The sequence below is a fragment of the Anguilla anguilla genome, chromosome 11 (genome assembly GCF_013347855.1).
Source record: "Anguilla anguilla isolate fAngAng1 chromosome 11, fAngAng1.pri, whole genome shotgun sequence".
NCBI classification, from domain to species: domain Eukaryota; kingdom Metazoa; phylum Chordata; class Actinopteri; order Anguilliformes; family Anguillidae; genus Anguilla; species Anguilla anguilla.
This window is the reverse complement of record NC_049211.1, coordinates 9,883,314-9,896,908: the sequence shown is the minus strand read 5'-3', so window position 1 is coordinate 9,896,908 and position 13,595 is coordinate 9,883,314. Positions and strand designations below refer to the sequence as shown.

Here is a 13,595-nt window from a genome sequence, read left to right as displayed (position 1 = left end):
CTTGATTGACTGAGTTGATATTTCACACTGTCTGTATTGTGATAATGTTAAAGCATCAAATGGGCGAGAAAGCTACGGGGGTGGGGGGAACCATTATGCGGAAATATAAAGTGCAGCCACAGCAGCAGACAGTTAGCGAAACAGCTACGCCGCTGCATTATACAGGACCTGGGAGCAAAATTAAACTGCAATGAAAACTCTACATGAGAGAAACGCATTACCGCCGTAACCATGAATAATGCATGCGGAGCGGGTCGGCGGGACACAGGCTGTGTATACCTGTGGGTGGAGCCAACGCTCTTCTTCCGCTGCCTCTGCGCTTCGCGAGTCTCGGACCGTCGTGCCTTAAATAAGCGAGCGACCGCGTCTTCATTCGGTCCTTGGCTCGTTTTAATGATGTGTTCAAATAAACGGCCAAAGGAAACCCTTTGAATGGAAATGAGCTCCGTTGTCGATGAAGTGGGAATCCACCACGGCAGTATCAAGGCCCGTCACCATAGACCTCCACATCTATATTTACCTTGATTTTTTAATCGTGATATGAAAAGGAAAACTAGCCGTTTTTTCAGTGCTGCCAAAAAAATAAATGTATATAAATAAAGTAATAATTATAATATTTGAACGGGCGTGGGGGGCGACGCGTGTTTCCAACTATTCATGTAGATTTGTATTGGGCTCACGGTCCTCTATGAAATGCTTGGTTTTTTTTTTTTTTTTTTTTTTTTCTTCCAGCTGAAGTATTTTTATAATACAGGTCAGGGGAATCTCACGGGATCACTTTGTTGAAGAGCGCATTTGTTTTCCTCGCTACTTGCTTCCCCCTCCGCATTGTGTCCTCCAATGCAGGAGCTCAATTAAGCACAGGCGGCTTTGCTTTTGACCGTGGCTTTTCGGCAAATTCAGGCTGTCTCTCTTTCGCTGTTGTCATGCTGTATATGTGGATATGACGTAAGATCCAAGTTTAATTTAAATGTATGGCTGAACATGGAACATGTGACCATTCCATTTGGCAGATAAGGTCTTCTGCCTGCCCATGTACATATACCATCTGATACCATGAACCCATTATCGACTGAACATTTGAGGCATATGGTATTGATTTATATATTTAAACACCATCCTTATATGACATTTCTGTTCCAGAAGATATCATGTTATTATCTATGGCCTGTGTTCTCTATGTATCTTATGTATAATAACGTCCTGGATGGTGATTTAAAAAATGATTGAGGGAAGATGTCATCGACAGGGTGATTATTTCTTTCCGAAGACTGTCCTTGGGACCATATTCAACCAAAAAGAAAATTTCAGGGATGAAAATACATGTTTTTTCAGTATGAATGAGCGACAGGGTAATATTCTTTGATGTGGTACTTATTTCCTGGGAAAACTGGAGAAAGTGTGAAGACTGGCCTGCCAGACTTGTGAAAAATAGCTAAACCCTGAGACACGTTTCCGTGTTATCCAGGCTTAGAGCAGCCTGTCCTGACTTCTGCTGTGTGATTCCTCCCCAAGAAGATGATTCGTGTTTTAAAAAAAGATTACAAATTGTAATAGGAGAAGGCCAAAAGATCAAGGATCTCCAGCTTTGTGGGGAAAATATATGCAGTTTTTTTACAAGGACAGCAATATTTATTCACATGAAGGCATAATAAATTATTTATTATGAATTATTTGGTATTCATATGGTTGTAGTATTTCTGACATGCAAGGCCTTGGCTGTACACATTGTGTACTCCCCTTGCACTAGCCTATATTTTGCTACTATCATGAACCTAGGGAATCATAAAGGGAAACCATTCTCAGAAACTTATAATATAGAAAAGGCTCTCGCTGATTCTGTGTGGCATTATTTCATTTTTCAAGGAACCCAAATATATAAGGAATTTAAACTCCAGGAATTGAGATGAATCTAGTTTTAAAATGTACAATTTCTTTTCCTGCATTTTTGAAAAATGTGGTTTTGGATGATTACTCTTGCTTTCATCATCCGTGCCTTTAGGTATATATGTAAAAAATAATTGCTATGTAATTAAGCACCGAACTCATTTACTTTCATGTAATTATTCTTCAGTGGCCATGAATGTGGTATCTGGTGCATTAACCTGAATACAAGTGATGTTCTTCCGTGATAGAAGTTTACAGAAAAGGCTGCCATTTTAAACACCATTGACATTTTCCAAAGCAGTGTACTTTCGGCATAGACATGAATAAAGAGATGAATATGATAAATAAGATAAATATGAAAATCAGTTTCCTTTGTTTTGCAAGATCATGCACACGCGGTGCTGCAGACTTCGCCTCACGTTGAGCAGACGCTCCTCTCCAGAGGGGCATAATGCAAAAACACAGGTGCAGAGATCGGGGAACAAAGTGCGATAATTCCCTGGAGGGTGTAGCCCCAAGAAAGACAGCGCGTGTCAGAAGTGCAGAACCGGTTCACAACCTGTCATCCACTCCATTAGATATTAATCTAAGTTCAGTCAGACAACTCACTATTGAATGAAACAATAGTTTATTTGATATTTAGTGTGAATGCAATCTCGGTGTCAAGGCTCCACCTCTTATCAGTCCCTGTTCACACAAGCCAACCAAAATAATAACAGTGAGTGACCAGTGCACCACCCCTCTACACTCCCCCCCCCCCCCCCCCCCCACACACACATTGGGATCATACTGCAGATGGATGCTGGGGTGGTGGTGCGAGCGCAAAAACTTTTCTGAAAGTAAAAAATACAGAGGTAAGCAGGGCAAGTCAAGCAAGGGTATGAACGAATGGCACGAACAGGTGAGGTTGGTGATTTAAATAGCCCTCCCATGAAGGCATAAGCATCATGTTCCCTGAAGGCGATTTGGCACTTCTCCAGTCGTCTGCTCGAACTAGCTCCGCTAGCTTTGCATCGTTTATACAAATGAGAACAAAATTACCCAAATGGGCATTAAAATACATTAAACAAGCAACAGTAAAGAAGCTGGGGTTTTATGAAAACAAAAAAAAGAAGCTGGACCTTATCAGATGTTAGAGCAAGATGAGTGTGAGAGAGAAGGCCTGCTCACTGTTCCAGCCAAAGCCAAGGTGTCCAAGACACAAGTCTTCAGGCCCCTCACAGAGGAGAGTTTCCATGGCTCCGCCCTCCTCAGGGTCCAGGAGCCAACCAAATTCTCCACCGGGCCGAAGAGAGCGTGGGGTGGGCCGGCCTGGTGGTAACCTGATCTGAGCATGTGTGTCCCTGTATGGACCCTGCAGTCCAGGTTTTGAGCTCTCAGGGGGATCCACACCCATTCCCTCTCGTCTGGTCCCACTGCACTTGCGATGTGTGGATCGGTGGGCTTGCTTCTAACTACTTGCCTGTCATTTTACTAGTGAAGCTTGAGTGTCTGGCCACTGCTTGTCTTCCTCTCAGACCTCAGAAGATGTATCAGTCATTGTGAGGCGTAAAGGAGCTGGCTGAGTTCTCCTTAAAGCACAGAATACCGCTCTGATAAATATCACCAGCAAACCCCTCCGCTCTCAGTTTTATCTTTATCCAGCTCTTGGAGCTCGGGATCACGGACCCATTCCATCAGCACAAGAAAAACCCAGGGGGACTGTTTGATTGGAGATATCAAGCACAGAGTTGGCTAAGCAGATGGCCCGTTTACACGGTTGATTTGTGAAAGCTAGGCCTGTCCTGCCAAGCCATTTCCCATTTTCTTCAGAGAAGAGGCCCTGTAAATTAGACAGAGGACAGGGATGGAATTGCTTTGCTTTAGTTTTTATCCTTTACTTTGGATTTTCACTGTCTTTTTCGCTTGTCTGCTGCATTCAATACTGCCAACTGCTGCTCTCACCTCATGCAGAGATGGGAATCTCAAGCTCCACCCTTGAATGCTCTTATTCATGTCTTACTACCAGGTGAGCTGGAGGAGATCTGTCTCCTCCCCCCGCCCCCTCTTGACTGGTGTCCCTCAGGGCTCTGTGATTGGTCCTCTCCTCTTCTCTCTTCACCCTAAATCGCTTGGTCCAGGTACTTCTGCTCGTGGCGAATCATAGCATAGCAATGACACTCGACTCTTTTTCTCGTTTTGTCCCTCTGACACGCACGGTCACGTATTAACTCCCGCTCAGCTCGCCCAATCCGTCAGGCCGCCGCGGCTGCTCCGCAATGCTTCTGCCCACCTTGCCTTCAACCTGGCGAAATCGGCACTTGCCAGGCTGCTCTCGGACACCCGTCACTGGCCTCTCAGGTCCGCATACGAAGCTGTGAATGGCACTTCTCCTGTCCTCAGACAGCGATAACACCGTGCACTCCAACCTGACCTCTACCTTCAGCACCCCCCCCACCAGCAAGCTGTCCCCTCTCTTTAGGCTCTCTCCTGGCCCCGCCTCTTCTCTGCTCTCATCGCCTGATTGGTGAACAGTCTTCCACAGACTTACAGACCCACAGTTTCAAAGGACACCTCAGTGTTTCTTTTTAAATTAAAATAAAAAAGACCTATTTCTCCATTTGTCTCACAGGTCTTGATGCGTGCGCTTTGACGGTAGCTGTTGTACGAGTGTAGCTTTGTCTATCTCAGACTCTCATGGTGTTTTCTTTCCATGTGAAATTCACCTTTGTCAGTCACTTTGGCTAAAAGCTTCTGCTAAATGGCTAAATTGTAAAGGATCATGTTTGCCAGTTATATATGGTACTGGTTGCAGATAATGTTGTAGTTGTTGAGGAAAGGAAGATAATTAAGTATTTATTGGCTTGTGAGCAGGAAGTGTTCAGAGGATAAAATGATGCTTTCGGAAGCTCTTGATCTGTTAGATTAACTGAAATTAGTGAATTGAATTCTTCACTATGCTCCTTTGAAAAAATGGGTCTGCTTCCATTTCTGAAATAAGGAAATATGGAGGGCAGAGAAAACCTTTTGGGGGTGTGCTTTCCCTTTTTGTCTTGTGTGTATATTTGTCTTGTTTGTCTATATGGCAAAAAAAAAACTGAGTGCTGATTGCGTGAGTGATTGGAAATTTAAATCAATTTTTCAAGTGACACCCAGTTCAATCACCCAATCATCAATCAATAAATCGATCAGTCTTTACTTAATATAGTATCATTTAAAGTCAAGTTACACTTCATAGTCATTTCTCACAGAAAAGAAAATTATGTTTGTGCCAATTTTGGAAAAATGTGCTAATTATTTACAGATCATTAGCACATTACAGAGATGAACATAGTATCACCACTTTCCAACTGTCATTTAACAAAAGGAAACAGTTAGACAGAGAGACAGAGAGGACCATTTCTCCAAGCGCAGGGGGGCTAACCGGTACTTGCAGACCCCCAGTTGCTCAGAAACAGGCTGTGCTACTGCCTCTTTTATATGCAGGTGTGTCACTCCGCTTGTCAAATAGCCTTCTACTTCGCTCCATTTTGATTGGTCCATACATTCTTCCTGAAAGCTCTCTTGTCTTGTTGTCCATTTCCTCTCGTATTAATGTTATTTTTGTGTTTTGGAATTATGGAGTCCCTGTCGAGTTTGTCATTTTACAGGAGGCGCCAGGCATATATAATTTAATATTGCGAAAAACAGGAAGAGTGAATAAGATAGCGATCCAAACAGATAGTATCCCCAGAGCTGGTGTGGCAAGCAGCCCAAACACAATTAGTACTCAAAATTTTCTGCCTTTCTGAATGACTTACTGAATGACATTTATTGATGTCCCAATCAGCAGTAACGAGAAGCGAATTAGAAACGTGTAACTTCTACACCAGGTCCTCCTTGTAAAAGAGATTACAGACTCAATGGGTTTTTCCCCTGGTAACATAAAGGAAAAATAAATAAGTAAATGAAGCGGTTGCAGGTGATCATTAAACCCATTCTCTCAGGTCCTCCCCTGTCTGCTGAGTGCCAGTCCGCCCCCCCCCCCCCACCCCAAAGCCCTTATGCTGTTCGTGACTGCCGCCAGTTGCCGGGGTGGGGGGAGGGCATGGGGGTGCGTATTCTGGATAAGCTACTGAACCAGCGCAGAGGGCTGTGGCACATGTGCTGCTGCTCATCCCAGATCAGTGTCACATGACACCGGCTCTGCAGAGAAATTCCGGAGTGTTGTAAGGAAACTGGCAGGATTCTAGGTTCTTCTTCTTCTTCTTCTTCTTCTGGCATCGTCTGTTCCTGGGTCTCTTTGTTTAAACGCGCTGAAATACCTGTTGTAGCCTCCACACACATACGCGCCCGTGCCTCTGTCTCTCCTGCATTATTCATGGCGTTCCTATCAGTCGCGTTTTTTATACGCCGGGCTCGTGCTGTTCGGGTTTTCCAGAGGTGCTATTAGCGCTAATTGTCTCGGACAGATAACGAGCCGGCGGAAAACGCGGCCGGGGCAATTACGCGGCGGGACGGAGCGCGCTCGGTCACGTGCGGTGGCGCGCTATTGTTCTCCTGATCTTAACCCCGCGGCAGCCTCGGACGGCTGATCCTTCCTCGCGTTTTAAACAGGAAGCTCGCGCGCTCTCGCTTCCCCCGTGTAGCGCTCCGCTAAAACCCCGACGCGTTCGTAGCGCGGATGGTTCTCCGTCGTCGACCCTCCTCCCCTGAAACGCTGTAGCGCGAGGGAGGGGTGGAGCCCTGTTCACGGCAAGGCGTGGTCATGCAGCTCCCCTTTGTGATGTCATCAGGGGGAGGCCACGCCCAGTGCTTGTGCCCACCTCCCAGAAGCGCACGCCTTCTCATTATAGCCTAACCCTTTCCAATTATCTGTCTGTGTGAGGCATATATATATATATATATATATATATATATATATATATATAAACTGCATTGCAGATAGTGTCTTCCCAAACTCATGACTGCCTCTGTCACGTAACTCAGCTGGTGGTTATTCATAAGTGACATGTCCTTTGAGCAAACTCCATAATGAAATCCTTGTGTGGGTTCACCTTTCGGATGAAAAGCTTGATTGGGTGTCTGAGGTGTTCAGATATGGGGATATCAGGCTGGGCTAATGAGATTCTATCATGAAGACCCGGAATGAAGATTGAGGCTTTCCATTTTTCTGAAAGACAACACTCCGAGTGTAGAAAGACATTATTACTGCATGCTGTTAGTGTGAATGTGTCAACCCATGCTTTCCTTCTTCTGGGTCTAAAATATGCTTCCATTCACACACACACCCACACACACACAGACACACACACACTGTCACAGCCAATCATGGAACGTGATGATTGATATGTCGTAGAAAGCTGTAAGCCCAGGCGAGTCCTACATTGTTTGGTCTCGCTCATACAGCTCCCAATTTCCAGGCAGTGACCCCCCCCCCGTGCCCTGATCAGTGTAAATAACCGGACACGGCAGTGGCTGAGCTAAACCACATTTCGCTTGCTGATGCCTAATTTTTTAAAATCTTTTCTTATTTTTTCTGTTTCACTTTTTACATTTATTGAGATTTGACTTGGAAAAAGTCCATTTGCAACCTTTCTAGTGCCAAAAAAAACACAATAGCAATAAGATTTATATACAGAATGTATATTGGTCTCTGTGGGCACAAATGCTATAAGCATTCCTGTGTGTGTGTGTGTGCATGTGTGTGCACGCACACATACACGCGTGCACACATAGGTACGCCCTCTGCTAATATCACGCTCCAGAGAGCAGAGCAAGTGTACGACAAATACAAATTTGTCCCCCCAAAAAAAAAAAAAAAAAAATGGGTCGACCTTGTTTTGAGCACAATCTTTATTGATCTGGCCCGGGCAGCGATCAGCCCAAACGCGGCGCGGCGTGGCGTGGCGTACGAGCGGAGGGCGAGAACACAGAGGGCAGGGGTGCCGCGCGAGGGAAGCCTGTTAGCGGCGGGATGGATCAGCCTGCTCCGGGAACAGATAGCCGCTCCGTGATGCGCCGGGAGCCTCTGTCAAATTTATCTCTGCTGCCGAAAGTGCCCGAGAATAATTCCCTAATAGAGGATCCCCCCCCCCACACCTGCTCTCTGTTTACCGGCTGCCTGTTATCACACCTTCAGCTCCGTGCCGCTCCCCAGCCGAAGGGCTGCTGCCGGGGATCAGAGCATCGGAGTGCGGCTGCAGCACGGAGACCTGGAAATAAGAGCAGATAAATAGGCTGGCTAATGTGGGGCTGCGCCGCGGTCCAGTTAATAATGGTCTAACGTATAAGCACATAATCCCCCCTTTCTTCCCTCCCTGCATCTTTCTCTCTCTCTGTCTCTGTCTGTCTCTCCCTCTCTCTCTGTCTCTGTCTCCCTCCCTTTCTCTCTTTCTCTCTCTCCCTCCCTCCCTCTCTCTCTCTCTCCCTCCCTCCCATCCATGCGCGCATGCACACACACACACACACACACACTCACACACACAGGCGCACACGTGTGCGAGCGCTCTCTCTCTCTCTCTCTCTCTCTCTCTCTCTCTCTCACACGCTCTCGCTGAAGCCGAGGTGTTGAGGAGGAGGAGGAGCGCAGCGCTCCTCAGTCAGTGCGACTCTAGCCCGCTGGCAGGACCTGCTCCTCTCCGTCTCCACGGTTTCCAGCTGCCCCAGCTGCTCCGGCTGCTCCGGCTGCTCCAGCTGCTCCAGCTGCTCCGGCGCGCAGTCAGTCAGGCAGGCATGGAGCTGAGAGGGCTGCCCGAGAAGCACAGTACGTTCCTCCCGCATGTTTCTCTTCCTCCAGCCTCCGTCGTATTGTCTCCACTCTCATTTGTGCTGTTTTTTTTTTTCTTTTAATTTTTTAAAATTTGCTCTTCGCTTGTGCATCTTTCTCAAAGTGGCGAGAGTCTTTGTTTCGTTTTTCTCGGTCTCTTTCCTTTGATGTGAGTTTCCTGTGCCGCCGCTGTCTGCCCACGGGCTTTAACGGGCTGCCTGCTCCGCGACCTCAATCGGCAGGTCAGGGTGGCGCACTGGGTCACCAGTGTGTGTGTGTGTGTATGTGTGTGTGTGAGAGAGAGAGAAAGAGTGACAGGGGCATGCTGAAAGACAGTGGCACACAGCCAATGGCTAAAGATGAAAGAAAAGTCCTTTACTGGGCAGTGTGAGCTGGGCGCTCTTTCAGTTAAACGGCGAATGCAACAGAGTGAGCGCGGCTACTTGGCAACCACCTGCTCTGCTCCCCTGGAGCCCGGGGAGCCCCTGGAGCCCCTGGAGCCCCTGGAGCCCCTGGAGCCCGTGGAGCCCGTGGAGCCCGGGGAGCCGACTCAATTAAGGCGCACGAGACCACTCCGCTGGATTTACTGCATGTCTCAATCGGACGGGACTGCTAATGCGCCTGAAGGCATAAGATTACCGGGGGGGGCCGTTGCCGTTTTGTGCACCGTGCGTTAGAGCTGATCTGAGTCTCGCCCGTGTGGAGTCTGGTCCACCGTGTGGAGTCTGGTCCACTGTGTGGAGTCTGGTCCACCGTGTGGAGTCTGGTCCACTGTGCGGAGTCTGGTCCACCGTGTGGAGTCTGGTCCACCGTGTGGAGTCTGGTCCACTGTGCGGAGTCTGGTCCACCGTGTGGAGTCTGGTCCACTGTGCGGAGTCTGGTCCACCGTGTGGAGTCTGGTCCACCGTGGGGAGTCTGGTCCACTGTGTGGAGTCCGGTCCACCGTGTGGAGTCCGGTCCACTGTGTGGAGTCTGGTCCACTGTGTGGAGTCCGGTCCACTGTGTGGAGTCTGGTCCACTGTGCGGAGTCTGGTCCACTGTGTGGAGTCTGGTCCACTGTGTGGAGTCCGGTCCACTGTGTGGAGTCTGGTCCACTGTGCGGAGTCTGGTCCACTGTGTGGAGTCTGGTCCACTGTGCGGAGTCCGGTCCACTGTGTGGAGTCCGGTCCACTGTGTGGAGTCCGGTCCACAGTGTAGAGCCCTGCGGAGTCGGAGGAGGCGTCACATCAGGCACCGGCCTGTTACGCACCGCGCTGATGCGTTTGTCATTTACGCGCCGGCTTGGCGAGGAGGGATGGTCCCGTGTCACCCCCTCGTACCCCCCCCCCCCCCCCCCGCGCTGCATCACGGAGAAGGCAGGAGCGTGTGCCGGGCGCTAGACAGCTCCCAAATATTGCCTACACTGGGCGGGCAGCCAAAGGGAGTGATTAGTAATGAACTTTAGAGAAAGAATGAGAGAGAGAGAGAGAGCGAGAGAGAGAGAGAAACAGAGAGCGATAAAGAGATAAAGAGAGAGAGAGATAAAGACAGGTACAGAGACAGAGAGAGACATATAGAGAGACAAACAGAGATGGAAGGAGACCCCGATAGACAAATAGTCAAAGAGAAAGAGAGAGAGACAGACAAGCAGAAAGAGACAGAAAGCTGTGGTGAGAGAGAGAGAGAGAGAGAGAGAGAGAGAGAGAGAAAGATGCGGTGAGAGAGAGAGGCTGAGAGAGAGAGAGAGAGAGAGACTGAGAGAGAGAGAGAGAGAGAGAGAGAGAGAAAGATGCGGTGAGAGAGAGAGAGAGAGAGAGAGAGAGAGAGAGAGAGAGAGAGAGAGAAAGATGCGGTGAGAGAGAGAGACTGAGAGAAAGAGAGAGACTGAGAGATAGAGAGAGAGAGAAAGCCGCAGACAGGACCGTGCCTCCCAGCACAGGGGGGCTGGTGGTGCCTTGAGGCTGAGCCCTTGCAGCAGTGCCAGGGGAGGCGTCTGAGAGGCAGGGGCTTGCGCAGATACAGCACTGCAGGCAGAAAGCAGCGCTCAGCCCAACAGTTCAGCCTCATTTCTGTACCCACAAGCAGACCCTTTCAAGTGGTTGCTCATTCTGAAAAGGAATGAAAACAGTATTTTTTAATGACAGTGGTTGTATGCCAGTGCGGCGCACTGAAATTAAATCACTTAAATTGCATGTGGCATGTTGCACAGCTTCTGCGCAAAGACATTTTTTTTGTGAACGACAGCAATTTCATATAAATTCAAGAGTGGGGATCTGAATTCAGAAGAACCAATTAATTGGGCATGAACTAAACATGGCTTACAAGCTTAATGAGTGGAGGGTGGAGGCGGGGGGGGGGGGGGGGGGGGGGGGGGGAGGATGCTGACTGCTCTGTGGTGGTTCATTTAGATATTTGAAGGAGCACAAAATTGTTCAGAATCACAGTAAGGTTTTTATTCCATAAACAGAAGCCAACCGTGTTTCTTCTTCTCCGTGTGATTCCTATTCCCATCCCAGCGAGCGTGCATTGTGGTTCTCGAGGTACAGTAACAGGCATCGTGTTTCGGCACGTTAGGATGCACACCTGAAAAGTGAATCCATTGACATGAAGGCACAAATGATGCACGCAGAACTGAACACAGTTCGCATTGCAAAACAAGCTCATTAGCAACAGTCAGGGGAGGAGAGGGGGGGGGGTGGGGGGGGGCATGGGGTGTGTGCCACAACCATCTGAAAACACAGTAAACGTGGGGTGTTCAGCTTAAGCGTTAACACTGAAATAAAAAAAGCAGGGCAAATGTATACCAAATGTTGACAGTTTATTCCTTCTCTTGGGAGTGGGATGGGGGGGGGGGTGGGGGGGTGGGGGGTAGCCGGATTTGGCAGGGGCAGAGGGGCGTGACCGAAAAAGCAGACAGAGCAGACAGGAAAGCGGAGGACAGGCAGGGAGGGACCGTGGAAACGAGGCGCCACACACACACGCAGGCAGGAGGAGAGTGGGGTAATGCATCAGAGGGCTGGGGCCAGGCCTCCTGAAGCACCGCCACGCCACCGTATGAACGGGCAGCGGCGCTGCATCGATTTCAGCTCCTTCAGGAGCAGAGAGTCCCCCTCTCCCCGCCACAGCCCCCCTGGGTGGAGCCCAGGGACCTCACTCTCACCGCTGCAATAAATACAGTGCGACAACAACGGGGTTTCGCCCACAGGATTTTTTGAAGAAAGCCTTTCTGCTATTTTCTCTGCTAGCAGTTTCGCAGCACGCCGATTCGTACTCAAAGGCCGCTCGCAATCAGCAAGGCTCACGCTGCCACAGAGCCCGGCTCCTTTCGCCTTCTAATATATTTTTGACATTTGCGCCCGCGAAAGCAATTAGGTCCCCAAGTCACTTAGTTGGCGTCCTTATGGCGTCCGACCGACATTGCCAGGAGCCATGTTAGAAATAGAAAGGGGCTCTATTAGCCGTGACTCTCCTCTCGTGTTCCTCTTACGGTCGGCGGTGGAGTCAGGGGCGTTATTTTAGGACCGCGGTGCCCGGTGTTGCAGTGAGAGAGGTGCCTGCGCTTTCAGCACTGGCGGTGGACAGCTCCCTCCTGTACTCAAGCACCTCAAACAAAAGCAGATGTGGGGAGGACCCGCTTGGGTTATTTCAGGGAGCGCGTCTGAGGCTTAACGGGCACGGCGATGGCTCCCCTCTCCCTGCTCACCTCTCCCTGTTCCCCTCTCCCTGCCCACCTCTCCCTGCTCCCCTCTCCCTGCTCCCCTCTCCCCGCTCCCCGCTCCCCGCTCCCCGCTCCCCTCTCCCTGCTCCCCTCTCCCCGCTCCCCTCTCCCTGCTCACCTCTCCCTGCTCCCCTCTCCCCGCTCCCCTCTCCCTGCTCCCCCCCCCCCCCCCTCACCGTCTGCGCTGCGCGGGGGAAGAGAGAGGGACGGGGGGGGGGGGGGGTGAGCCGGGTGCGGCGATCGCGTGGAAGGGGCGTAGACTTTTTTGCGCAGGTGCTGCGGAGGCATCGCCCCTCTGGGTAGCGCCGCGCGCCTCTTTTGTCTTCCCCTGACCCATTTGCAGCACCTGCAGTGCAGGGTAGCCGCAGCGCAGCCGTAGCGCGCCGAGCGACAGCAGCAGGCAGACTGCGGACTGCGGCTCCCATCCCTACAGCGCAGGAGCCAGTGGTGCGGCGTCATGAACAGCTGTTCACTAACGCTGCGTGCACACAATGGCAGAAAAAGGGTACATGCAGCTGAATCTCTTCGGCGTAAATAATGCAAAAAAAAAAAAATGTTTTATTTCATATGTTCCGAGAAACTTCAGTCTGCTTCTTGCCTCTGATGAATATTCTAAAAGTTGTGTATTCAGGTAGGTGCGCCAGGTGAATCAAAAAAAGGGTGTCGTTGTTATTTACGGACGGGCGCGTTATTCCCGTGTATAAATGAAAGAATAAACTTCACGCCGGTATTGTTGGCTCATGCATAATTGATATTGCGGCGCCGGAGCTGTCATCTCTGGGAGGTGGAGTGTATTGTCATGGAAAGGCGCTTTGTGTGCCGCGCCTTTTGGTGGAGCGGCAGCGCCTGGTGCCCCCCTGGTAGAGACTGGGGGGAAAAACGAGGCCTTTGGGGCCCCTCAGTCTGCCAGCTGGCGGAAAGGAGACCCCAGAATTCCCGGGACGGAAACGCGATACGCGACCTGGGGAGCTGAGGCGGTTACCTGCCGCCTTGCGCAGTCTATGGTGCTGCTTCTGGAGTAATTGGAGGTCCTCCATTTTCTAGATTTAGAGAGGAGGTTATAAAATGAGTGTCTGGGTGGGGTGGGGGAGGTGGAGGCGGGGCTGGGGGGGGGGGGGAGGAGGGTGCGGTGGGGAATTTTGTGAGTGAGCAAGTGGGTGCAGGTGTGGGTGTGTTCTTGTGTGTAAAGGTGTGTTTGGATGTGTTTTTGAATGTTTGTGTGGATCTTTGTTTGTGAGGGTGTTATGTGTGTGCGAGTGTGTGTCTGCGTGTGCCCATGTGTGT

The 13,595-nt window shown here is 50.0% G+C and overlaps 1 protein-coding gene across 2 annotated transcripts in view; it reads left to right on the top strand.

Moving 5' to 3' along the window:
* Window positions 1-13,595, top strand: part of plch2a (phospholipase C, eta 2a) — a 161,214-nt gene that overhangs the window by 24,406 nt on the left and 123,213 nt on the right. Inside the window, exon 1 of one of the 2 annotated variants that reach the window (XM_035381235.1) lies at window positions 8,402-8,611. The exons of the other annotated variant lie outside the window; for it this stretch is intronic. Coding sequence (XP_035237126.1) covers window positions 8,581-8,611 — 31 coding nt within the window. The 5' untranslated portion in view covers window positions 8,402-8,580. Of the gene's footprint in view, window positions 1-8,401; window positions 8,612-13,595 lie in introns of those variants that run through there. 2 annotated transcript variants of the gene reach the window in all.